General features: G+C 43.0%; 2 protein-coding genes across 2 annotated transcripts in view; both read left to right on the top strand.

Moving 5' to 3' along the window:
- The window catches only part of PTP4A2 (protein tyrosine phosphatase 4A2), a 326,374-nt gene that overhangs the window by 40,312 nt on the left and 258,616 nt on the right, over positions 1 to 27,446 (top strand). The window lies entirely within an intron of this gene.
- The window catches only part of CCDC28B (coiled-coil domain containing 28B), a 56,208-nt gene that overhangs the window by 24,593 nt on the left and 4,169 nt on the right, over positions 1 to 27,446 (top strand). Inside the window, exons 3-5 of the mRNA XM_082245159.1 lie at positions 873 to 1,036; positions 7,934 to 8,079; positions 25,686 to 25,708. Of these exons, the coding sequence (XP_082101285.1) occupies positions 873 to 1,036; positions 7,934 to 8,079; positions 25,686 to 25,708 (333 nt within the window). The remainder of the gene's footprint in view (positions 1 to 872; positions 1,037 to 7,933; positions 8,080 to 25,685; positions 25,709 to 27,446) is intronic.

Genomic DNA, 27,446 nt, shown 5'->3' with positions numbered 1-27,446 from the left:
TGTAACCAGGTACTATGCCAAACGACTGGTTGCAGTACCTGTTCATCCTTTCGGTTACTGATGGCAACTATCTCATCTTCCTTGCTTTGCCAGTTAACCTTCTGTAGTGGTGTTACTCATACACCATAGTGCTTTTACAGACCCAAGTTCTTTAAGAATATGCCAAGACCCAACATTCTCCCCTTTTGAATAACTTCAGACCAGTCCCAAAACAGCTGGAACAATCCTCAACTGAAAATTCAGCAAAACACGTATAACAAGAATAAACAGTCTTTTTCTAACTACACCTAACTGTGGCTGCCCCAACGTACCTGCATAGGTTAAGTCCTTTCAGGTAAAGCCCATGTTTGAAAGAACTCAAATAGAGGTGTTCATGGTGATGGGGACCCTGATGAGTCAGTGCTCCGATGGTGGACCACTAGTCCCCAGCAAGGTTCCTATTCTCCAGCCCTCTTGGGACCCGAACCTCTTCCCTTTTACAGTATATCACATGGAAGGGGAGGAAAGACCCCAGAAAAAGCCCACAAACATGATCAGGGAAGGGGGCAAACATTTTACCCACTTCCCCCTGACCTGGGCAGCCAATTTACTGACTAAAGCACACAGTACAGTAGGGAACCTGCCTGCATACAGCTAAAGCACTGCTCTCTGTAGTTACCTTTACAGTGCTTTAAAAGAAAAAATAAATGAAAGAGGGCTGCAGAGAGTGGACAGGAACCTGAACATCTATTGTTTGTGACACAGGAATTGGACTAATATTGATACATTATTGTGCTAAATGTTTCTATACTTCTTGCTGCAATGTAAGTGTACCCAAGTATTTGGAAGGATGTAATAATAATGTGAAAATCTCTTGTTTGTACCTTTCCCAGGGGCATTAAAGAGCGTCCTCGACCCCCTGCACCATGCGAAGGGGTTACTTCTGCACCTAGCCTTCAACACTCTTTCCTGACTGATGTTTCCCATGTCTGTGAGATGGAGGGTGGTCTTCTGAGCCTTCTCAACGATTTTCACTCTGGAAAACTTCAGGCATTTGGTAAAAATGGCAGGAGGATAGCCGTAGAATAAGTGTGAGGTTTTATTGAATTGTTATCACAGTCTAAAATTAATTTCTTGGTGCCTACATGGCAGCATATTACTAGCAATAGAGCTCCACCCCTGTCCTCACCTACATGCAGGGGTGGGCTGGGCCGGGGGGCAATTTTCCCCTAGGCCACCCTAACTTATAGTCAAAACAGCCAGTGGCTGCTACCGCCCACTGCCCGCTGACAATTACTTTTTGTGGCAGAATGAAGTCAGGGCCGGGGGCACGGCCGCGGTGACCATCAACTTACTGTAGGCAGAGGAGGGGTGCCCAGGGGCGGCCCTACCATGGGTCCCGCTGAACTGCCACGGAGGGGAGGGGGGGGGGACGAGAGCCGCCAGATTACACAGAGCGGGGATCTCCCTCTTACCCAGGGGCCACTGTCATACGAAGTCCCGCCTCCTGGACCAGCTCCTATGATAGTCAGCATACTGGTCACGTCTATCATAGGACCCAGTCCAGGAGGTGGGACTTCGTATGACAGCGGCAACGCTGGGTAAGTGGGACATCCCCATTCTATGTAATCCAGCAGCTCTCCTCTCTTTGCAGTGCAGGCTGCATTGGATGGGCTCTGGTGAGGCTGCATTGGATGGGCACTGATCAGGCTGCAATGATGGGCACTAATCAGGCTGCATTTGATAGGCACTGGTGAGTCTATATTGGATGGGCACTAATCAGGCTGCATTGATGGGCACTGATTAGGCTGCACTAAAGGGCACTGAATTGATGGGCACTGATGAGGCTGCACTGATGGGCACTAGTGATGCTGCATTGATGGGCACTGATCAGGCTGCTTTGATGGGCACTGGTGAGGCTGCATTGATGGACACTGATGAGGCTGAGCTGATGAGCTCTGGTGAGGCTGCATTGATGGGCACTGGTGAGGCTGCATTGATGGGCACTGGTGAGGCTGCATTTATGGACACTGGTGAGGCTGCATTGATGGACACTGATCAGACTGCATTGATGGGCACTGATCAGGCTACATTGATGGGCACTGGTCAGGCTGAATTGATGGGCAGGGATGGGTACTAGTGATGCTGCATTGATGGGCACTGATCGGGCTGCATTGATTGGCACTGGTGAGGTTGCATTGATGGGCACTGGTGAGGCTGCATTGATGGGCACTGATCAGACTGCATTGATGGGACCTGATCAAGCTACATTGATGGGCACTGATGAGGCTGCATTGATGGACACTGGTGGGGGCTGCATTGATGGGTACTGATGAGGCTGAGCTGGTGGGCACTGATGAGGCTGCATTGATGGGCACTGATCAGGCTGTATTAATGGGCATTGGTGAGGCTGCATTTATGGGCACTGATCAGGCTGCATTGATTGTCACGGATGAGGCTGAGCTGATGGGCACTGGTGAGGCTGCATTAATGGGCACTGGTGAGGCTGCATTAAATTATGTTACCACGTTGTATCATATTTGTCTTGCTTCATAACATCAATATATTATGTTATAAAACCAGGTGGGCATGGATGGGGAGCTGATTCTGTGGTTTAATGGGCCACTTTACTGGACCCACCCCCCAGGCCTAAGGCTGCAAGCCCTCCCCTGCCTACAGGACCAGTCTAAATATTTAAAAGAGTGAGGGGATGACCCCGCAGCATACAACTTTTTGTCCTCAAGACCTTTCACCTGCAGACCACCTTACTTACCGACTAGTTTGAGGTTTGTCTGGGTTCAGCCTCCCTCGTGCATAGTCCTACACCTTGGGTAGCTAAAGAGGTTTTTAATTAGAATTATTTCTAAGGAATGGTAAGGTGTTTTCCTGGAGATTCATTTTCTGCACATAGCAGCACTTTGGACATCATTATGTATTTTTTCCCTTTCCTAGAGTTCTTTTGCTTGTTGTTCAGGCCTCCAATGGCTGTGCAACCACTCACGAGGGTCTACAGACACCTTCAGCACATGCGTGGTGTGTCCTGAGTCTCTGTCAGTCTTCTTGCTTTAGGCAATAAATACAATGATTTGCATTTGATTATGTGTGCTACAATTTTAGACTAATGCCCCATACACACGTGCAGATTATCTGCAGACTTTTGTCTGCAGACTTACCAAAACCATATAATATGAGGTCAAACCTAAACATTTTCAATTTGTATGCAATCTGGCAGGCCCTTGCACTACATAGAAAAGGTAAATCTGCAGACAAAAGTCTGCAGATAATCTGCACGTGTGTATGGGGCATAAGGCTGGCCATACACAGTTCGAAGTGGATTTGGCTGTGAAATATGTTGACCATTAATTGATGGCCATGCCAGTATTAAAAGAGAAGTATGGGGTATTTAAAAAAAAACCTTATATTCATCTAGGTGGATGCAGCATTCATCCGACGGTGCATCTGTCTCCTGTGGCCTCTGCACTGAGAACTGAGCAATCAAACACCACTGAATGATCAGTTCTCCTCTCCGCTTCGAGCAGAGATAGATGACTGTCAGTCACCAGCTCTCTGCTCTACTCCTCCAGCTCTCACTGGAGCGCTGGGCTGGGCAGGGGAGGGGATGGCTCAGTTTCCCAGGGGCACAGCTGAGAGACTGGGACAGCTACTGTATCTTTCCTTGGCCAACAGTGGGCTTTAGACATTGATATGTCTTTGCTTAACGCACCAAGCAATTTTAACCAATCTATTTTTAATGAGAAGTGTGTGTATGTTAGTCCCGGAGTGCTGTATTTTAAAGTCTTCTATACTCAGGGCCAGTCCTAGTTTATTTTGCACCCTAGGCAAGACCAGCTACTTGCACCAAAAAATGACAACAAGTAGGGGCAGCCTGCCCTAGGGATGAGTCCCTGTGTCCAGCATGACATATATATCCAGTATAAAATATATAAAACACTATCAATAATAGGGAAACTATCTGCCACATGCACACCCAGCATACATTAGACACATTCCGAGGGGAGTAGGGCAATGGAAGTGGATTAGTGTGCTGGTAGACAATGTTTGGACACGCTGGGACTCATAGTTCTCCAGCAGGTGGACACACTTGATGTTACCTGTGTTACCTGTAAGGCGCACCAGCTGCCCGGTGTTTTCTGCGATATGACATCAACAGAGATGTGGAAGAACACACCGCCACATCAATGACAGCTCCAGTAACCTAGCACAACACCATTGAGGTCAGCGAGGAGGCCAGCCTGCCCCGGAAAAGATTTGCCAGTTAGAGCAGCGCTTCCGGGAGGCGGCTTCCAGCTGGATGGAGAAGATGTGTGGATGCTACTGCTGAGAAATGTGTGCTTGGCAGGTGAGGGGGAGCTGTGTACCGGGGAGAGGACATGAGACCCAACATTTTTGTTACATATGCACTTTTTTATGCCTTCAGAAGAATGTTCTTTGTGGAACATCACCTTACCTTAGAAAAAGTTTTCTTATTAACCATAACCTTCAGGAAGGAGAGTTCCTGAGTTATAAGTGTCTTTCCTGACAGAGTGGTACTCAGAGCAATCTAAGGCCTCATTCACAAGGGGCGTACAATACCATACACCCATGTAAGGTCGTGCTGTCCCCAATAAGGATGCATTGGTGTTCCATGCATTACTGTGCAGGCTTTCCTATTGATGTCTATGGAAACATAGCAGCTGCACGGACACCGCCGCTGTGTCCCAATATGACATCCATGTGGGTGTATGCCTCCAAACTCACCTTGGACATGCACCTGCACCCACATGGATGTCATTTTGGCTGTGTTAATGCAGCTGCTTTGTCATAACAAACATCAATGGGGCTGCCAGAATGGGGATATATAGAACATCTGTGCATCCCTATGCAGGTAAACATGGCCCTGCATGGGAGTATTTCATTGTATGCCCTGTAGGAAGAAGGTCTAACACTTCTTTATCCCCAAGGTGGCTTCATCTTTCAAGTGAGCAGAGTATTCCTGACCTACCCAGACTATTCGCAGGATAGGATCTTCATGAACTTCATGTGCCCAGAACACTAAGATCATATCTTCAAGCTACATTGTCATTCAGTTCTTCAAACAGACTTTTAATTTTGCTAAGTAGTAGGGGGAAGGAGATAACCTTAAGAATCTACAGGGCTGTTGAGCAGGATCCTCCAGCAGTAGTAAAAACTGATCAACAAGGTATATCTCCACTTCTTGGCAACAGTCTCCCTGGAAACAAATTGCAGTGCAGCATGCTGGTCATCACAAAAAAAACCTTCCTCTGGCACTAGATGGACTGGTGTCTTTATTTAACCTTACCAACTATGATACTATGAAACTATAAAGTAGATCTTGACACCTAATGCCCCGTACACACAATCAGAAAATCATACGAAAAATACAGCTTTTGAAGCAATCCTATGATAATCTGATCGTTGGTACACAGCTTTCGAGAGCCGATCACAACAGTTCATCCGATATTATCACAAAACTTTTTCTTGTACGATACAAGATTGTATGATTTTCGTTTATTTCAGCATAGTTGTTCGAAAATACAATAAAAATTCACTACAATACATTACATCACTTCTGAATTTTTATTCTGTCATACTTACAAGAGTTTTTGTAATTTTAGTAAACTCTTCATTTTCGATATGAGACTAGCATGTAAAAAAAAACCAGATGATCATTTGTCCGATAATCTCATCGTGTATACCAGGCTTTAACCACATTGAATTTGGCAAAAACAATTTATTCTTCTGTGTCTTGTACTGATAAATGTTGACTAACTGACACTAACCCAGCATTGCCATCCCAGTCAGCTAGTTATTTATCTCTAGCATTCAGCCATGTAGGCCTGCGGAAACCTGAAAATTGTATCAAATACCTTTCCTTGTCTCTAGCCATAGCAGCATACAAACCATATATACAGTACTATGTTTTAGACCCACTAATGTCATCACAGGATCTTTGTTCTTCTCTATGCAATTCAAATAGATCATGGCTGGTGGGTGTTGCACAGAGCTTTCTAAAAAAAAAATCACAGCACGCTGAGAAGCATCAGCACTGATGTAAGCAGTGGTCTGGCTCTTTTAGCAGAGATAATGCAAATATCAAAAATCCTTGATGGGTAGATGTAATGCTGGCCATACACTATACAAAAATCGTTCAAACTCATTTTCAAAAAACGAACACATGGCCGTAATAGCAAACGATAGTGCCATCATGTATTGACCGATAAATTGTTCAATGGATATAAATAAATCTGTTTTTTTTTTTGTTCGTTTTTTCACATATACCTAGTGCAGACAGTTTGGACGAGAAACACATTCTTTCAATTTATCGTTCGTTCGGCAGAAAATTTTCAAACTTGTCCTTCGTTTTTTTTCGGTTCAAAAATGTCAAAACCGATTTACGGATTTGTGCCCATTAACTGGCCCGAAAAACGAAAGAACTGTCCATATGAATTTCGGCTGAGTGTTTGGCTAGCAATAGTCTGGAGATATGGGAGTTCCTAAGCAGGATACATTTTCAAGAAGAGCACCCTCATAATCCCCACATGTGGTGCAGAGTCCCCACCATTGAAATAAAATTAAATCAAATAATTGAAAGGGGAAGGCCAAGGATGGTAAGCCTGGGTAAGAAAAAGCTAGATGATACTGAGTGTTTTCCAGCCAGGAAATGAGACATGCTCTGTCCGATATGAAACCCTTTCTAATGCATTCTCTGAGAAGCTTGCAGTATGCTGTAAAATCAGAGTAAGCAATTTCAGCACAGTAGAAGAGCCTCTACAATTGTGCAAAACTGAAGGGAAGGCCGGAGTTCTATCTTTTCCAATGCTGAAACTTGACATATCAGTTTTTACTGCACAGGGCTGCTGATAGAAATCGCAGGGCCCTGTACAGACCTGACAGCACCCCCCCCCCCCCAAGAAAATATTAAGGCTCCATTCACATATAGGCGTCTCAGATCGCAGGCAGAATTGCAGCGATTCTGCCCGCGATCCTGAACCAATGCAGGTTGCGGGACGCCCGTGTGATTTCGAGGTCCAACTAGCCAGCCTGAGTTAATAAATAAAAATGAAGATGAGATGAAAAAAATATACAGGCTGGCTAGTTGGAGCTGGGGAATCAGAGAGACAGAGGGAGAGAAACAAAGTTACAGATAAACTCAGAAGCAGAGATAACATTAGAGCCAGTGCTGGAAAGGGGGCCTACACAGGAAGGGGGATTAGTGAGGGACAACTGTACCTTTCTCAGCAGATAAAAGCTGGCAGCAGGGAGAGAGTTCAGCTTTCAGCTGCTGGAGGAAGAGTTCTGTATTTGTTGTCCATTACTAATCCCCCTCCCTGTGTGGGCCCCCCTGTGTGCTCGGGCCCCCTACAAGAGGACCGGTGGTTCCCCCTATCAGCGGCCCTGAAGCAGCATATCGAAAGCCTTATTCTTCTTAACTATATAAAAGTAAAAACAATATAAAAATGTGAAATTAAAGAAGAAGTAAACACCAAAAACTGTATATTGTATGAAATGGCCAAATTTAAATCCTGTTTTTATTTTTATAAATAGGACCAAATACGTGTAGCACCAAAATATGCTTTTTCCTCCTTATTTAAAAAAAAAAAAGAGTTCAGTTATGTGCACTCAGTGCCAGTTTTATTGTTCTGCCCTCTATTACCACATATTTTTGTGATTGCATGGTTCTATTCATTTTCCATAATAAATAGCTGCAGAATGGCATGTGATGTTATATTAATGTCCTATTTTTCCTCTTAGGACTTTTTCATTAAGAAAAAGCTAATAACGTGAAGGTAGTCTGTTCTCTTACTGACTCCCCAGGCTGTATGGCCTTATAGCAGATTACATCATGCATCCTAATTTCTTGGCTCAGACCTGCCACGCTGTGTTACCATTACTCTCTGAACATATTTTTCATACTTTTCCATTTTTGCCACAGGGCGGGTATGCACATTTGAACAACTGGAACGCGTAAGAGAAATGCAAGAACAGTTAGCTCGCCTTCACTTCAGTCTAGATGTATGTGCAGAAGAACTAAGAGAAGAGACCCATGCGGAGAGAAACTTGGAGCAGCTACTAAATAATGTAAGAGATCATATATTTTTACACATCTTCAGGATTATATTCTCAAAAGCAGAACGCTGCCAACACAGGTTACATGTAACAGGATAAAAATTGCTTTGAACTTTTTGCAGCGGTTCTATCGCAAGTGCTCCTTTTACTGGCTAACTTAAAGAAATATTAAAGTCTTTTTTTTGTGTTTTAAATTACAAACATATTTAACTTACCTGCAAAACCATTGCACAAAGCAGCCCCAATCCTCCTCTTCTGGCAGTGCTCCTGGCTCCTTCTGCCTTTAAGTACTTCCCTTAGCAAGCTGCTTACTAGGGAGGTACTCATGCAGGCTCGCTCCTAAGGCTGCATTCACATGTCAGCGTATGGATCGCGGGCAGAATCGCCACGATTCCGCTCGCGATCCAGAAATCATTGCAAATCGCGGGACGCCTGTGCGTTGCCCGTGATTTGCAATAGCACCCCAAACGCTGAGCGATGTTGCCACGATTTCCGCCTGCCGAATCGCGGTAACATCGCGCAAAAAAAATTGCGGGACGCAATACGCTCCAAAGAAGCTCTTGTACTTTTTTAGGCGTAATGCGACCCGCGATTTTTTTTTGCGCGATGTTACCGCGATTCGTCAGGTGGAAATCACGGCAACATCGCTCAGCGTTTGGGGTGCTATTGCAAATCACGGGCAACGCACAGGCGTCCCGCGATTTGCAATGATCTCCGGATCGCGGGCGGAATTGCGGCGATTCTGCCCGCGATCCATACGCTGACATGTGAAGGCAGCCTAAGTCGCACTATTTGCATCTATTGACACAGATCCCTGATTGACCTCAGCTGGCTCTCACTGAGTCCAGTAGGGAGGGAGAGAGAGCAGTGCTGGACCTAGATAGGGCTCAGGTAAGAATTTAGGGGGAACTGCATCTAAAAGGTTTTTTTCCCTTTATACAGAGAATGCATTAAGGTAAAAAAAACTTTTAGCCTTTACAACCCCTTTAAGTTAAAATTTCAATTTCAAAATCAAATGGTTTGGAAACCTGAATATGTATACACAAATATAGGAGGAGCAATGAGATATACATTAAAAAATATATATATTTCTTTTTTCTTGACACACTTTAGTGATAAAGACTATTTTAAGAGATCAGAGTTTAGAGGTGTTATTGCACAATTACCTTACACCACAAATGTCTTTTTGAAATGTCCATAGATGCAAATACAGCTATTGTCACCTCATTACATCCTTTTGAACTTTCCATCCTTTTGGTCATGAGCAAAACTGCCTTTGATTTCAAAGGTCTAAAATGTAATGAAATCATAGTGGCACATAAAATTGCAGTCCCAATCTAGACCTCAGTGCAGAATTTGATTTGTGTATACATTTACATTCCCACTCCAGCCTCTCTTTTATTGATTTAGTTCCCTATCAGTACCATATTATTTAGATCACGTATGCTGTGGTATCTTCTGAAGAAATGCGCTGTCACAGGCATATCTTTTTTTGTTGTTGCTAATTGTGAATCAATTAGGGTTAATTTGCTGATGAAGTGTTTGACCCGCCTCTATGAAATAGAGTCCTGTGGGGCATTTTGAACACAATATCAGGTATACCACTACTTGAGGATGTGTAGCAAAAGTTATCTTATATTCTGTACTCCTGTTGCAGTCCTGGTATTGGTTTCAGTACTGTGGATATGTGTGCAGTTGTCACATCTCTAATGCATGCAGGGAGATGTTCAATTTTGTACTGGGCTGTTTAGGGACATTCTCACAATAAGCTGTCTTAGGTTGAACAGTCAATATGCTAGTAGTGATGGTTCCAGGAATGTTTCTTCAAGTCCCTCATCTTCGTGCAGAAGAGGCTGGAGTTCTTTTTCACTCTTTTCTTAGAGCAAAATTTAGGTGACCTCTAGTGGAACCAATTCTTATTTTATGTCTGTTTATACTGTAAAGAGTTTTGGATCTGAGCAGATCCAATTGTACCTAATGGCTTGGCTATGGATGACAATTTTTTTATGTTTCCGAGATGAAAGCTATCATGTCTGAGGTATGCAGGATGGTCTGTGGGTTTTCTTTACATTTGTTCTAATAATATGGATTGTAATATCCAGGAAGTTAATTTCTGTTTGTGAGTGATTTAAAGGCAAAGTTCACTTTTCATAATACATAGAAATCTTTTCTAATGGCTTTTCTGCCCAAACTATCCCCATGTGCTTATCTCTCACTTATAAAGCCTATGGCAGCCTTCAGTCTACAGCTTTCAGTTCAAAATTTAAAAAATTCATTCTGAGTCCTGACTTCCTGTAGCATCATGTGATCATCCAGGAAACTTCATATACCATCATGCACTGACTTTACTGCCATATCCCATCATGCCCTGCCTAACACAGAATAGGATGTGTTTTGCCTCTCTGGACCACACCTCCTTCATTACTGTACCAACTCTTTTTTTATTTCCACCCACTTTCCTACTTCTTCCTCTAAGGTGACCATACACTTGTATAATCTGATTTTACAATCTCCTTCTTGTCTGCCATCAACCATGTAGTGGAAGAGCCTGCCTGGTTTGATACAAATTGACTAGATTGTTCATTGCATAGTGCATGACCAGTTTTATACAATTACATGGGAGGGAGCATACTTACCAACTGTTCTGTTTTGCCGGGACAGTCCCGGCAAATAGGAGCCTGTCCTGGGTAATTTACTCTGCTGGGACTTGTCCCGGCAAATCAGTGTTGCCAACCGCCTCTTAATCTGGCTGCCCGTAAAATACGGGCAGGCGGTGCTGGTAAAAAAAATGGTTGCGGGCCAACATCGTAACGGTGCAAGTGCCGTTCCGACACCTGCTGGGCTTGGGAAAGCTTGTACAAGCTTGGTCAGGTGGGTGCATGCGCAGTTACGTAATGGCGCCACCTGACGCCATTTTTAAATCAAAGGCACTCGTTCTCGGCAGCGCCTCGCCGGTGCCACCACAGCAGAGCAGAGAAGGACGCCTGTAGAGTGAAGACATGACATTCACAGACATGAAGGTAGGTAGGATGTGAGAAAGGAAAGGTATGTGGTAACGCTTCCTAAAGGTAAAATACCACATATGCAAAGAAACAATGTGCAAAAATATCTGGTAACATGACATGTGAATAAAGTGTCAAATGTGCTCAGGTGTGACCATACAAAAAATGTAATATGTAAATATAAATAAAGTGCAAGGTGTAAATAAGTACGATAAAACCTAATTATACCAGATAGTATAATTAGGTTTTATTGTACTTATTTACACCTCGCACTGTATTTATATTTACATATTAAATTTTTGTATGGTTACACCTGAGCACATTTGACACTTTAGAGTTGCAGGAAATTGTGATGAGAATTTTAAATTTTAGGCAGAAGTAGTCCAGCTGAATGGGAGAATTATTCCAACTCTGCTACTTTGGCCTTAAGTTTGAAATTCCTTTTTCAATTTCCTGTAATTCTCTCATTATTGAGTAGACCCTATAATCTGATGATAAGTAGGCAGAGATTAATTATGTGGAGTGGGCGGAGCTTCAGGGAAGTGGGTGTGGTACATTTTCAAGTAAGAACATTTTTTTCAAATGTTGGCAACTATGGACAGAGTGGGTGGAGACAATCAGCTGTCATTGTTCTTGTGTAAACACACCAACTTCACTTTCAGGCCTCACTGACACCTAGCGTAGTGGGAGTGAACTTTTTTGGTGTGTTTTCCCCGTGACACACATAGGGCAGCCCATTGATTTCAATGGGCTGCCCTATGAATGCAGCAGAGCAGCTCATGGCGAGAGGGAGGAGGGCAGGTGTAGTGTGTGTTTTAAAGAGGTCAGCTGCTAAAGTACTTCCTCGCTCTACTAACGGTTTTAACATCCTAAAGACATATACCAGGAGGTCATGGAGGAGTTTTCTTTAGAAGAAAGCTTTTTCTTTTCTGCAACAGAGGTAAATTAAGGGTATATTGGCTGGAATTTTGAAAAAAAAAAAAAAAAGGTAAACTAAGCCTTTAATTTAGGTTTTATTTTGAGGTTAATGTTGCTGAAGTTCCTATGAATTTGGGAAAGATCCTCCTCACCTGCAGTCTTGATAATGAAAATATCATCGATGAAGTGAAATTAGGCAATGGTTGTTATTGGCATGTAGCTAGCCCTATAGTAGTCCTATATTTTAGCCATAACAAGGTTTTCATAATCGGGGGGGGGGGGGGTAAATTAGTATTGCAGTGCTACTCCCCCCCTGCTCCAAAGTAGAGGACCTGAGCAAGGCAGGGGGTCAGGATAAATTGTATTAGCTGGGTAATAGTTCAGTAGGCTGATCCAGTTTCTAAAGATATTACAGGCAAGCTGTAATACTGTAATCCTGTGGAATGTTGGTATATAAAGACTCCACATCCATGGTGGCTAGGCTGGTTCCTTCGTGTATAGAGCCAATAGCAGTGAGTTTGTTTAGGAGTTTGGTTGCACTTTTGAAAGTACAGATGTTTCTGTAGGTCAAATGGATGCAATGAGGTGACACATTTGAGATGACAATAGCTGTATTTGAATTTGCAAAAAAGTAGTGGGTTTGGCGCTGCTCTATTCATACTTCATAATGTTAGACTAAAGTTGTCATGAATCATACCGTGCCAAATGAGGCAAACACATATATAAAGAAATGATAAAAATTATACATAAAATAAAATAAAGTGAATTTTGTGAAAAAAGTGCCCAGTGAAAATGACCAATACTACGTAACATACAAGCACATGGAAAAAAATCAATTATGCCTTAAATATATAAAGTGACCAAAAACACATAAACTGACCACAGCTACTAATCATATGTGAGTCCTTACTTGCTCTCCCCAATGGTTTCAAACGTACAGGCAAATGTCAAAGACATCAGGAGAGGCCGCTTCTGATGACGCCAGTGTGACGAAACGCGTAGAGCGGAGCAAAAGCGTTATTGCATCACTTCCTGACACCCTGCATCTCCGATCTCGGTAAAGAGCCTCTGACGGAGGCTCTTTACCATGTGATCAGCCGTGTCCAATCACGGCTGGTCACATAGTAAAACAGGAACAGCCGTTGATCGGCTTTCCTTAGTTCGTGCCTGACAGGCACGAGTAAAGGAGCGCCGATCGGCGGCTCCCCTGACAGGGGGGGGGGTCGGCACTGGTAATCAGATCATTGATTACCAGTGCAGACCCTCGGGGGGGGGGATGCCACTAGATCCACCAGGGATGCCCACTATGGCCACCAGGGATGGCGATCAGGGCTCAGGGAGCCCCCCATTGCCCTCCCCGTCAGTGATGCCCACTAGTGTCCTCCCTATCAGTGCTGCCCACAAGTGCCCATCATTGCCATCCTTTAGTGTCGCCCACCAGTGCCCATTATTGCCCACCAGTGCCGCCTATCAGTGCCCATTAGTGCCCATCAGTGCCGCCCGTCAGTGCCGATCAGTGCCGACCATCAGTGCCCATCAGTGCCCACCAGTGCTGCCTATCAGTGCCCATTAGTGCCCGTCAGTGCCACCTATCAGTGCCCATCAGTGCCGCCTATCAGTGCCCATCAATGCCGCCTATCAGTGCCCAGCAGTGTCGCCTATCAGTGCCCACCAATGCTGCATATCAGTGCTACCTATCAGTGCCACATATCAGTGCCTATCAGTGCCGCCTATCAGTGCCACCCCATCAGTGCCACCCCATCAGTGCCTCCTCATCAGTGCCTGTCAGTGCAGTCTCATCAGTGCTCATCAGTGCAGGAAAAAACTTATTTATTTACAAAATTGTATAACATAAACAAAAAAACTTTTTTTTTTTTCAAACTTTTCTGTCTTTTTTTATTTGTTTAGCAAAAAGTAAAAATCGCACAGGTGATCAAATACCACCAAAAGAAAGCTCTATTTGTGGGGGGAAAATGATATAAATTTGGTGTAAGTACAGTGTTGCATGACCGCGCAATTTTCATTCAAAATGCAACAGCGCTAAAAGGGGAAAATTGGCCTGGGCGGGAAGGGAGGGAAGTGCCCTGTATTAAAGTGGTTAAATAAAATCCTATCGGTATCACGTTATGGAGCTTGTCTTTGACATTTGCATGTACGTTTGAAACCATTGGGGAGAGCAAGTAACAGCAAGGAGGAATACCCTAGGGGTGGCCCTGGATATCTTTATACAGCCAGGGGGAGCTGTGGATGCTGGATACATACCCCTTTTGAGGGGAGATATCTCTGGTGAGTGAGGCAACAATAGGGGGGCACGTGTCGAGACACCAGGCACTTTGCATGCTTCTGAGAAACTCTCTCCAGCTGAAACATCACCAATTCTTGTACCCAGTGCAGTACTTGAAGTACTGATACATGAAGGGTGGAACATTGAATTAATGGATGGACTATCTTTTTCACACAATGACTTATGATTGGTAGCACTGGTCACTTTATATGTTTAAGGCATGATTGATTTTTACCATGTGTTAATATGTTATGTAGTATTGGTCATTTTCACTGGGCACTTAATTTTATGCAGAATTTTTATATTTTCTTTATCTATGTGTTTGCCTCATTTGGCATGGTATTTTGGCGCGGTATGATTCATGAAAACTTTGTCTAACATAATGAATTATGAATAGATCAGCGCCAAACCCACTCCTTTTTTGCAAATTCATCTATTAGACACTACTACAGTAGATAGTTTAAGTGGGGGCAGCAGCTATACAGTACTAACATCCATAGCGCGGAAACACATAAACAAACTAATAGCTCTATTTGCTTCTAGAAACAAAAGGTACCGTGCGAGTAGGCCCTTACCCCTGATAGGTATGCAAAACAAAAGGATAGAAAAAAGTGGGGCTTTGCGGGCCAGTGGGAGTAGAAGGATCACACCAAAACCAACTTATATAAAAACAATTTACATTTTATTAAGTTTCACAGTAAAAAACATGGGCGATCACGCGCATGTTCACAAGGACAAGACACATAGAAAAGTTCCTATAAAATCAGTTGATAAGAGTCATTCAAATAGAAATACATCCCATAGGGGAAAAGAACCAAAAGCCTGTGTAGGATGGAAAATAGGTCTCAGGTGGAATGCGGTCAATGTAGGTCCCCAGCAAGCCTTGCTTCTATCTACATTCAGCTGAGATGAGAATTGTGCCTGAAATCATTATCAGTGAGTTAATTGCCCCCAACACCTATAAACGCTGATCTCTTACAATAATGAATCTGTGTGACAGAGAGCTTAGTGCTCTAAATATATTGAATGCATACAATAGCCTTTACCACTAAGGACAGGGGTTATTGCACACAGGGCATGGATGGGGCAAAACTCTGTACCAAGTTGTAGTCACATTCAGGGCCCCTGATATATTTCAGCCTGCCATTGACTATGGCAGGCCACAGTCAGCAGGGCTGGACACAGCAACTGTGCCTTCCGGACACAATAAAATGCTGGGACTGCATGGAGCTCTATGCCCTTTGTGCTAAGGGGCCTAAAGTGTGTCAAGAAAAAATATTCGTATTTTTAAAAGAAAATGTACACTATATTACCAAAAGTATTGGGATGCCTGCCTTTACGAGCAGATGAAATTTAATGGCATCCCAGTCTTAGTTCGTAAGGTTCAATATTGAGTTGGCTCACTCTTTGCAGCTATAACAGCTTTAACTTTTCTGGGAAGGCTGTCCACAAGGTTTAGGAGTGTGTCTATGGAAATGTTTGACTATTCTTCCAGAAGCGCATTTCTGAGGTTAGGCACTGATGTTGGACGAGAAGACCTGGCTCACAGTCTCTGTTTTAATTTATCACAAAGGTGTTCTATCGAGTTGAGGTCAGGACTCCTGTGCAGGCCAGTCAAGTTCTTCCACCCAAACTCGCTCATCCATGTCTTTATGGACCTTTCTTTGTGCCCTCCCTACTTTCCCTACTGCTTTGATTAGCAGTAGCCAGAAACACTGCAGTCTTCAGACCAACCTGATTTATTACTTGTCAGATAAAAAGTAAAGCGATTGTAAAGGCATCAATGTTTTTACATAAAATAAAAAAATTGATTTACAGTGCCTTGAAAAAGTATTCACAACCCTTAAAATTTTCCACATTTTGTCATATATAACGACCAAAAATCCAAATGTATTTTATTAGGATTTTATGTGATAGACCAACACAAAGTGGCATATAATTGTGAAGTGGAAGGTAAATGGTTTTCAAAATGTTTTACAAATAAATATCTAAAAAGTTCCAACTGCCTTCGGAAGTCACTTAATTGGTAAATAGAGTCCACCTGTGTGTAATTTAATCTCAGTATAAATACAGCTGTACTTATACAGTTGTTGGAGAACCTTAGTGAACAAACAGCATCATGAAGGCCAAAGAACTCACCAGACAGGTCAGAGATAAAGTTGTGGAGTAGTTTAAAGCTGGGTTAGGAATAAAAAAAAAAAATTCCAAGCTTTGAACATATTCACAAAGCACTGTTCAGTTCATCATCCGAAAATGGAAAGAGTATGGCAAACCCACCAAGACATGGACGTCCACCTAAACTGACAGGCCAGGCAAGGAGAGCATTAATCAGAGAAGCAGCCAAGAGGTTACTCTGGTAATTCTGGAGGCACTGCAGAGATTGACAGTTTAGGTAGGAGAATCTGTCCACAGGAAAACTATTAGTGGTGCATGCCACAAATCTGCCCTTTATGGAAGAGTTGCAAGAAGAAAGCCATTGTTGAAAGAAAGCCATAAGAAGTCCCAACAGGTGGTGCTGTTTGATTTTTTTGAGGAAGCGGAAGTGCAGACAGTGTCACTGAGACAGTGTGGAGGGTGGTGTGTGTGAAGTTCGAAGCTGCGGACCGGACCCCCCCTTCTCACTGAGACCGTGAGAGGCGGCGGCGGTGGGTGACCCAGGGGACCAAGAGTGGCGGCGGTTGACCAAGGGACCAAGTGCAGCAGCAGGCATGCACCCATCGGGAAGGCGGAACAGGAGTGACAGTCGGACTGGGAGACTGAGAGGTGATAGGTTGATAGGGAGAGGCAGCGGGTAAGTGAAACTGCTGACCGGAGGGGGAGTGTGACAGGCAAACCAGGGAAGCAGTGGGAGCACTGAGAGAGTGTCAGTTTACAGGTCAAGTATCAGTTTACAGGGGCGGCTGAGCAGGAGCAGCGCAACACAAAATAATAGAAAAGACTGTGACAGAAAAGACTGACTGTGTGTAGTGGGGAAGCTGACTGAGGAGGGTGTAGTGTGAGTAAATGAGTACTACTATATAATGTTGAGTAACTGTATATTATTGAGTATTGTTGAGTAACTGAGTATTGTTGAGTAACTGAGTATTGCTGTGTATTGTTGAGTACCTGTGTATTGTTGAGTACTGTAGAGTAACTGGGTATTGTTGAGTAGCTGTGTATTGTTGAGCGCTGTTGAGTAACCGAGTAGTGTTGAGTAACTGATTATTGTTTAGTATTGTTGAGTAACTGAGTATTGTTGAGTCGTGTTGAGTAACTGAGTCGTGTTGAGTACTGAGTAGTGTCTGTATAGTTAAGTACCTGTGTGTTGTTGAGTCGTGTTAAGTACGTGAGTCGTGTTGAGTAACTGAGTATTGTTGAGTACCTGTGTATTGTTGAGTACTGTTGAGTAACTGAGTAGTGTTGAGTAGCTGATTGTTGTTGAGTAACTGAGTATTGTTGAGTACCTGTGTATTGTTGAGTTGCATTGAGTAACTGAGTAGTGTTGAGTATTGTTGCGTAACTGAGTATTGTTGAGTATTTTTGAGTACCTGTGTATTGTTGAGTCGTATTGAGTAACTGAGTCATGTTGAGTAACTGAGTAGTGTTGAGTACCTGTGTATTGTTGAGTAACTGAGTACTGTTGAGTAACTGAGTATTGCTGAGTACCTGTGTATTGTTGAGTAGTGTTGAGTAACTTGAGTAACTGAGTAGTGTCCAGTAACTGAGTATTGTAGAGTAACTAAGTATTGCTGTGTATTGTTGAGTACCTGTGTATTGTTGAGTACTGTAGAGTAACTGGGTATTGTTGAGTACCTGTGTATTGTTGAGCGCTGTTGAGTAACTGAGTAGTGTTGAGTAACTGATTATTGTTTAGTATTGTTGAGTACCTGTGTATTGTTGAGTGCTGTTGAGTAACTGATTATTGTTGAGTACCTGTGTATTGTTGAGTCGTATCGAGTAACTGAGTCACGTTGAGTAACTGAGTAGTGTTGAGTACCTGTGTATTGTTGAGTCGTGTTGAGTAACTGAGTCGTGTTGAGTAACTGAGTAGTGTTGAGTATTGTTGAGTAACTGGGTAGTGTTGAGTATTGTTGAGTAACTGAGTATTGTTATCTATTGTTCACTACCTGTGTATTGTTGAGTCATATTGAGTAACTGAGTAGTGTTGAGTATTGTAGAATACCTGTGTATTGTTGAGTACTGTTGAGTAACTGAGTAGTGTTGAGTAACTGAGTACTGGCAAATAACTAAGTATTGTTGTGTATTATTGAGTACATGTATATTGTTGAGTATTGTTGCGTAACTTAGTAGTGTTGAATAACTGAGTAATGTTCAGTAACTGAGTTGTGTTAAATACTGCTGAGTAACTGTGTGCGTGACTGAGGAGTAACTGTGTGCTTGGAAATTAGAGTCAGGAAGCTAGTTAACAGCTAATCGGACAGAGTTAAGTGGTTATTAGTGGTTAGAGTTATTAGTGGTATGATGCCTGGCAGGTGTGGAGATGCGACTCGGTGCACATCTTGTTGCATGTATGCGTTCCTCGGTCATCTGATCGAGAGCGAATACAGCTATACAAAATGTAAGCATGTTGTTTCACTGGAAGCCCAAGGTCCTGAATCTAGGGAAGCAACTGGCAACTCTGAGAAGAATCTCCATACTAAAGGAGAGTTGGGAACGTACCCGGCAGGTACTGGCAGGGGCCAGTACAGAGGGAGGTGGAGATACAAGGTTGCAGGCACCAGAGCAGAGTAGTTGGGTGAAAGTTAGGAAGGGTAGAGGGGAAAGAGTCAAGGTGGCCGGTCCTGGGCTGGAACATCCCAATAAAATATGCCCTGTTGCATGATTTCAGAGAAACCAGTCAGGGACCAGCATTGCTGGAGCAGAGCGATGCTACTAGCTGCCAGGAGAAGAACTCCTCCAGTGAGGGTGTGATGTGAGCAAGGCTAAGGGTAAGGAAAGACAGATTCTGGTGGTAGGAGACTCATTTATTAGAAGGACAGAGAGGGCAATCTGTCACAAAGACCATATACGCCGAACTGTATGTTGTTTACCGGGCGCTTGGGTTCCGCACATCACGGATCTCGTGGACAGATTATTGGGTGGGCTGGGGAGGACCCAGCTGTCATGATACATGTGGATATCAATGACAAAGTTAGAGGAAGATGGAGAGTCCTAAAAAACGATTTCAGGGACTTAGGAGCTAAATTGAGAAGTAGGACCTCCAAGGTAGTATTCTCAGGAATACTACTGGTATCTCGAGCCACGCCAGAGAGGCAGTGGGAGATTAGGGAAGTTAACAAGTGGCTGAGGAGCTGGTGTAGAAAGGAGGGGTTAGGGTTCCTGGAGAACTGGGCCAACTTCTCAGTCGGCTAACGACTCTTTAGCAGAGACAGCCTGCACCTAAATGGGGAGGGTGCAGCCCTACTGGAAAAGAAGATGGCTGAAAATTTAGAGGGGCCTTTAAACTAGATGATGGGGGGAGGGCCCAAATGAATGGCTAGCCAGCAGGGAACAAGGTTCAGCAGGCAATATTGGGGGTATTAGCAGTAGGGTGACCAGAGATCCAATACCCAAGGTAGGTAAATTGACAAATCCAAAGTGCAGCCTCATAATATCTAACAAGGATATAGTATGTGCCTGGACAAAATTACAAAGTTTGTATACCAGCGCTAGAAGTCTGGCTAACAAGATGGGAGAACTGGAGCTGCTAATGTACGAGGAGGATTTAGATTTTGTGGGAATTTCAGAGACTTGGTTTGACAGCTATCATGATTGGCTGGCAACCATTCAGGGGTTATCTCTTTATTGCAGAGATAGGGAGAGTAAAAAAGGGGGAAGGGCATGCCTGTATATCAAGAACGATGTGCAAGTGAATATGAGGGACGATATAACTAATGGAGCTAGGGAGGAGGTGGAATCCTTATGGGTAGAACTTTAAAGGGAGGAAACTAAAAGGGAAAGTAATATTGGGCGTATACTTTAGGACCCGCAACCAGAGGGAGGAGGGTGAGGCGGACTTCCTATCACAGCTTGGAATAGCGGCGAGGATGGGAAATATCATTATAATGGGGGATTTTAGTTATCCAGATATAAACTTGGCAGAAGGAACCGCGCATTCGTCTAAGGCTTGCTATTTCCTAAATGTTTTTTAGGACAATTTCATGGGTCAGATGGTGAACGCACCAATGAGAAACAATGCGTTACTAGACCTACTGATTATGAATAATACAGACCTGAATGCGGATGTAGAAATACGGGGCAACTTTGGAAACAGTGACCACAGGTCAATTAGTTTCAGTATAAATCTTAGAAATAGGAAACACAAGGGTAATACATCGGGCTGGCTATACTCCAAGGTGTAAAAAAAAAAAAAAAAGCATATAAAACCAAAAGAAAAGGCCTTCAAAAAATACAGTGCTGAGGGGTCATTGTCAGCATTCCAACATTACAAAGAATGCAATAAGAAATGTAAGAGCGCAATCAAGGGGGCTAAGATAGAACACGAAAGGCAAATAGCAGAAGAGAGAAAAAAAAAAAAAAAAAACCCCAAGAAATTATTTAAATATATAAATAGTAAGAAAGTAAGGCTAGAACATATTGGCCCCATAAAGGATGATGAAGGGAATCTGGCTTTAAAGGACAGAGAGAAGGCAAAGGTTCTGAATAAATTCTTCTCCTCAGTCTTCACAAAAGAAATGAGGGGCAACAGTAACCTAGACTGTAAGGGTAATAACACGTCACAGGAAGAACCCTCATGGTTAACAGTAGACAGACTCAGAATAAGACTTGAAAAACCTCACATAAATAAGTCACTGGGACCAGATGGTTTATACCCGAGGGTCTTTAAGAATCTCAGCCAGGTGATAACCAGACCATTGTTCCTAATTTTTATAGACAGTCTACTGATGGGAATGGTACCAGCTGATTGGAGAAAAGCCAACGTGGCACCAATATTTAAAAAAGGGCTGAGATCTATCCCTGGGAACTACAGGCTAGTTAGCCTAACGTCAATAGTCTGCAAGCTATTGGAGGGGATGATAAGGGACTATATACAAGATTTTAGTAATAAAAACGATATCAGTAGTAATCAGCATGGATACATAAAGAATTGTTCTTGACAGACAAATCTTTTAACCTTCTACGAAGAAGTGAGCTGCCATCTAGATAAAGGAAGACCTGTGGATGTGGTGTATCTGAACTTTACAAAGGCATTTGATACAGTCCACCACAAATGTTTACTGTACAAACTAAGCTACGTAGGTACCTGGATTGAAAACTGGCTTCAGGGGCGAGTCCAGAGGGTGGTGATAAATGGCGAGTACTCCAAATGGTCTGGTGTGGAAAGTTGGGTCCCCCAAGAATCTGTCCTGGGACCAATCCTGTTGAAATTTATTCATAAACGATCTAGTGGATGGGATATATACTGTAGCTCAATCCCACTATTTGCAGACAATACTAAACTAAGCAGGGCAGTAACTTCTACACAAGATGTGGAAACCTTACAAGAAGATCTGAACAAAATAATGGGGTGGGCATCTAAATGGCAAAAGAGGTTTAGTGTTGGAAAATGTAAGGCAATACATTTGGGTGCCAGAAATACAAACACAAGTTATTCACTAGAGGGAGAACCTTTGGGGGAATCTAGGATGGAAAAGGACCTGGGGGTCCTAGTAGACAACAGGCTCAGCAATGGCAAGCAATGCCAAGCTGCTGCAAGCAAAGCCAACAGAATACTGGCTTGTATAAAAATGGGGAATCACTCCAGAGATAAATAGATAATTCTCCCACTCTACAAGACTCGTCTGGCTGCATCTTGAGTATGCCATCCAGTTCTGGGCACCGGTCCTCAGGAAGGATGTGTTGGAACTGGAGAGAGTCCAGAGAAGGGCCACAATGCTAATAAGGGGAATGGAGGACTGCAGCTATGGGGAAAGACTACAACCATTGAACTTATTCTCTCTGGAGAGGAGACGCTTGAGAGGGGATATGATATCAATGTACAAATATCATGCTGGCGAAGCTAGCATAGGGAACAAACTTTTCAGCGAAAGGGAATTTAGAAATACACGCGGACATTCACTAAAATTAGAAGAGAAGCAGTTTAACTTTAAACTGCGTAAAGGGTTCTTTACCGTCAGAGCAGTAAGGATTTGAAATTCTCTTCTACAAGCATTGGTATCAGCAGAGAGCACTGATAGTTTAAAAAAACTATTAGATGGGCACCCTAATGACCACAACATACAGGGGTATACAATGTACTATTGACAGAAAACACACACACACTCATCATAGGTTGAACTGGATAGACTGGTGTCTTCTTTCAAGCTCCCTAACAATGTAACTATGTAAGTCCAGTTTGTGGGAAGCCATGTGGGGGATTAAAGCAAACATGTGGAAGAGGTGCTCTGGTCAGATGAGACCAAAATGTAACATTTTGTCCTAAAAGGAAAACACTATGTGTGGTAGAAAACTAACACTGCACATCACCCCGAACACACCATCCCCACCGTAAATAATGATGGTGGCAGCATCTTGTTGTGGGGATAATTTTCTTCAGCAGAGACAGGAAGTTAGTTGATAGGAAGATGGATGGAGCCAAATACAGGGCAATCTTAGAAGAAAACCTGTTAAGAGTTTGCAAAAGACTTGAGACTTGGGCAGAGGTTCAACTTTTCAGCAGGACAATGACCCTAAACATACAGCCAGAGCTACAATGTAATTGTTTAGATCAAAGCATATTCATTTGTTAGAATGGCCCATTCAAAGTCCAGACCTAAATCCAATTGAGAATCTGTGGTAAGACTTGAAAATTGCTGTTCACAGATACTCTCCATCCAATCTGACAGAACTTGAGCTATTTTGCAAAGAAGAATGGGCAAAAATGTCACTCTCTAGATGTGGAAAGCTGGTAGAGACATAGCCAAAAGGACTTGCAGCTGTAATTGCAGGGAAAGGTGGTTCTACAAAGTATTGACTCAGGGGGGCTGAATACAAATGCATGCCACACTTTTCAGATATTTATTTGTAAACAATGTTGAAAACCATTTATCATTTTCCTTCCACCTTATAATTATGTGCCACTTTGTGTTGGTCTATCACATAAAATCCCATTAAAATACATTTATGTATTTGGTTGTAACATGACAAAAAGTGGAAAATGATAAGGGGTATGAATACTTTTTCAAGGCACTGTATATTTACCCGTTCTGTGCACTGCAACCTTCTCTTATGGGATCCCCCCATTCCCAACTCACTGGATTTGATTGACAGCCGCAGGAGCAATCTGCCCTGTGAGACTGGGAAGAAAGAGAATTGCATTGGTTCGATACAGGACTCATGTAGGTATCAATAGGTAAAATTAAACAAAATATTTCAGAAAAATTAAAATGAATGCAGTCACCTTGTCTAAGGACTGGTAAGCTGCAAAATATTATGATTTTGGTTTTGGGTTTAGACATGCAAGTGAGTGAGAAACTGGCCACCACAAGCTTTTGTTTCTTCAGTTTTTTTTTTTTTTTTAAATAAAAAATAGCACCCATCTGAAATGCATTGTTATCTGATAGAGGCAACTACAGTATATGCATGTAGGTTTGAACTTATAAGTATAAACTTTGGGCCACTTTTAAGATCAAATAACAATTGAAGGCCCTTGTTTCACCACTAGCAGATACTTTCTTGCTATGCTTTATGGGTGCGATCTATTCTTTATGTGTCCCCAGAAACCTAAGCTGGTGATTATCTAGTCTTAACAAGGGAGCCATTTGCCGGCAAAAGAAAGCTAGTAAAACGTTAGGTCAGACGGGCCAAGGTTGATGCCAAGCACGCAGACACATTCAGAAAGGGATTAGACAGGATAAAGTCTTAGACAAAGAAAAGGACAGAGCCTGATGAGTTGTGCAAAGCCGCAGAAGCATCGTGCCAGCAGGGGCTGACTGGCAACTTTCGGCCCAGGGGGCAAGTACAAACCAGAGGCCCATGGTGCCTCTTCCCACTCTCCCTCTTCCTGGCCTCATCATGACCCCCATTCCAGGCTGAAGCTCCGCTCCAGGTACCCTCTAGTCACTGGCAGAATCCAGGTTCCTGACCTGGCCACCAGGGTGGAGCTGGGACAGCTCGGTGTGGGCTGGCCAAGGGAGGAGAGTCTCCAGTGGGGCATGGAACCCGCCTCAGCTCAGACACAGTTTACACCATCCATGTTGGGGGAGAGGCCTGCACTCTGTCCTTGTCTTCATCTTGCACTCAGTAGGTCAGCAGGGGGACTTTTTACTTCTCTTCACCAGGAATCCTTTAGGCATGTCTGTGGCAGAAACAGTGAAGCCTTTTTATGTGGCATCAGAGTGGCCCAGGGGGCAATTGCCCCCCTGCCCCCTGGCCCAGTCCTCCCCTGCGTGCCAGGATGCAAGCTAGTGCCCAGATCCAGGGAATGTCATAGGTTAAAACAGTGTTTCTCAACTCCGGTCCTCAGGCCACACTAACAGGCCAGATTTTAAGTATTACCTTGGGGAGATGAAGACTAGAATACTGCAATCACTGAGCAGCAAATTGTATCACCTGTGATGTATTTCAGTTTTCTTGCAAACCTGGCCTGTTAGTGTGCCCTGAGGACCGGAGTTGAGAAACACTGGGTTAAAAGCAGACAACCATACAGAGATCTGGGGTAGAATGGTAGTTAGGTCAAGTGAGATGAAGAGCAATCAGGTACCAGAAATTAGATGAGGAAGGTGATGGAGGCAAAAACTTAGGAGACATTGGCTGACAGGAGAGGGCAGCATGAGCAGCAGTGACTGGTGAAGAGTAAAGGAATCAGCAGGAGACCCAGTAACACGAGCAAAGGAAGAAGCCAGAGAAAGAGGGGAGTATGGCTAGTTACACACAATAAGGCTCAGTAAATTCCACCAGCCATGCTAAACAGTGTGAATGGAAGAATACTACAGATGCAGAGGCTATCAGAATACCTAAACTGTGGCTTTAGGCACTGTTGGTCGACAGTTTTCCACCCATGTTATACGAGTATCAGTTGGAAGAGGCAGGTGGTACCGACAGGGTCACCCACAATCAAATTATGGTCAATTTACCAGAAATTGTCCATAATTCGAGCTGTGTATGACCAGCATCATAGTCATAGGCAAGTGAACAGGTGATGACCACAAATATCACAACTGCAAAAAATTCTTGAATCTTGCTTTTAAATCAAAATTATTCACAGCAAAAATACACTCAGAGGCTGGCAGCAGCCCTTGCATTTGCTGTGCCAACACCAATCTAGGATTCAGTATTGCTCTTATACCAGTGTTCAATCTGGATACATTATTATAGCGAAGTTCCTCTCCAGTGAATCCTGCACAGCAGCTTTTTAATGCTCTGTTAACCACAGCTTTGAAATGATATATAGGACTTATGCAGCTAATACATTTTCTTCATTTTGTGTCTTTCAGCTGGAGGAATTGAGTAATTCAATGTATCCTTTTACCATGTTAAGTTCTCAGGTCTTTAAAGAACCAAAAACACATCCGTGTTGACAGACGTGTGTTAACATCACAACTTCATCTATTTTCATACAAGAGAATGCAAAGGTAGCTTGAATACCTTTTTTTGTAAGTTTTGGATAAAATGTGAAGGGGTTGGAAATACTATCATGTTTTGGTGTGCATGTGCACACTGGGAAGGGTCGTCCCACTATTGGCATCAGTGACCATTGTATTCAGTACAAGTGTTGGAAAGTCCAACATGTTTAGGTTGTCAGTGAACAGGAGCTTATGGTGACAACTAAGATGGGACATCTGACTGTTTTTTAGTTTTTTCACTTCCTGCCGTGTGAATTTCCCACTCTATCCAAATCAAAAGATTGGTCTTTACATACATTTGTAAAAGTTTTCCATGGCAGGTCAAGGAGAAGGCCAACTGCATGTAAAATTCACCTGTCAATGAACTGTGAATGATCTAAGAAGCATTCCAGACAGACACCAAATACAAGCAGAATGCATCTGAAGGTAAAACCATAGATCCTAATGGTTTACATAAGAGGTTACATTATCGAATATTTGCATTTCAAGTAACCTAAAACGAATTTGGGGCTCATTAACACCTATGTAGGCGTCACATGGCAATGCACATAGGTGTGAATAGACCCTTTCAGTTTGCTTATTGGTGAAGCTATGCTAACAATAGTCTGCAGTGTTCAGACAGTGAGCTTTGTTGTGCACTTTGACTCCTAGCTCTCTTTAGAAATGTTGGATAAGTAATGTCACCACTGATTTTTCACTTCTGGCAGCTCAGCAATGGCTGGATGAATTTAAAAAGCAACAGTTATTTCCATGCATCTGATTCTATTCCAGTACATGGTGGCGTTGCTTTAAATTGGACAGATTTGTTTTAAAGTAACACAGCGCCATCTGCTGTCAACATTGCATAAGCTAAAAAAAAAAAATCTATTTAAAGCTTTTTTACCCATACAAATAAACTAGATGTAGTACAATTACCGTATTTTCCGGCTTATAAGACGACTGGGCGTATAAGACGACCCCCCTATTACATGATCTACCGGTTATACTTATACTTAGGTTACATTGGAGATATTATACTCGGCATATAAGACGACCTCCCATTTTTGGGGGATTTTTTTGAGGTTCAAAAGTAGTCTTATACGCCAGAAAATACAGTATTTTATTTTATTTATTTTTTACATAAAAAGTACACTTTGACCTGCTAAATGTGCTCAGCTCCTAAGTCCTGTTGTAGGCTAGCAACACACAGCATTTTTGTAGACTATGTGGTGTGATTCTTGCCCAGTTTTTTTTTTACTAAACTACTCAGGCACTCCCACGCTCGAAATCGTCAACATAAAGGCTAATCGTTCTGTAGTCCAAGATAAGAACTACGAGGGCTCTTTGAGATAACATAGGAAGTGTTGAGATAACACAGGACAATTCTAAATTTCTGGCAAGATCAAATTATTTTCTTATTTATTAAACAAATACATTAAAATGCTTCCTGTGGTATATTTAACAGACCAAAATGAAGAAAATTCATCATAGGAATTTACATACACCTAATAATTAAGAGCTACATTTAGCTTTACACTAGTGATGTGACATCCTTGGGCTGCGTCTCCAGTGCTAACATCTCACCAGCTTCTTCAGGGTTCAGGATCTTCAGCCATCTTCATTGGCCAGGCCAGGATGACATAAATCCTGCGC

This window comes from Pelophylax lessonae, assembly GCF_965119305.1.
Source record: "Pelophylax lessonae genome assembly, chromosome: 2".
In the NCBI taxonomy this organism is placed as follows: domain Eukaryota; kingdom Metazoa; phylum Chordata; class Amphibia; order Anura; family Ranidae; genus Pelophylax; species Pelophylax lessonae.
The sequence above is the reverse complement of the archived record's forward strand: the minus strand, read 5'-3'. Positions and strand labels throughout refer to the sequence as shown.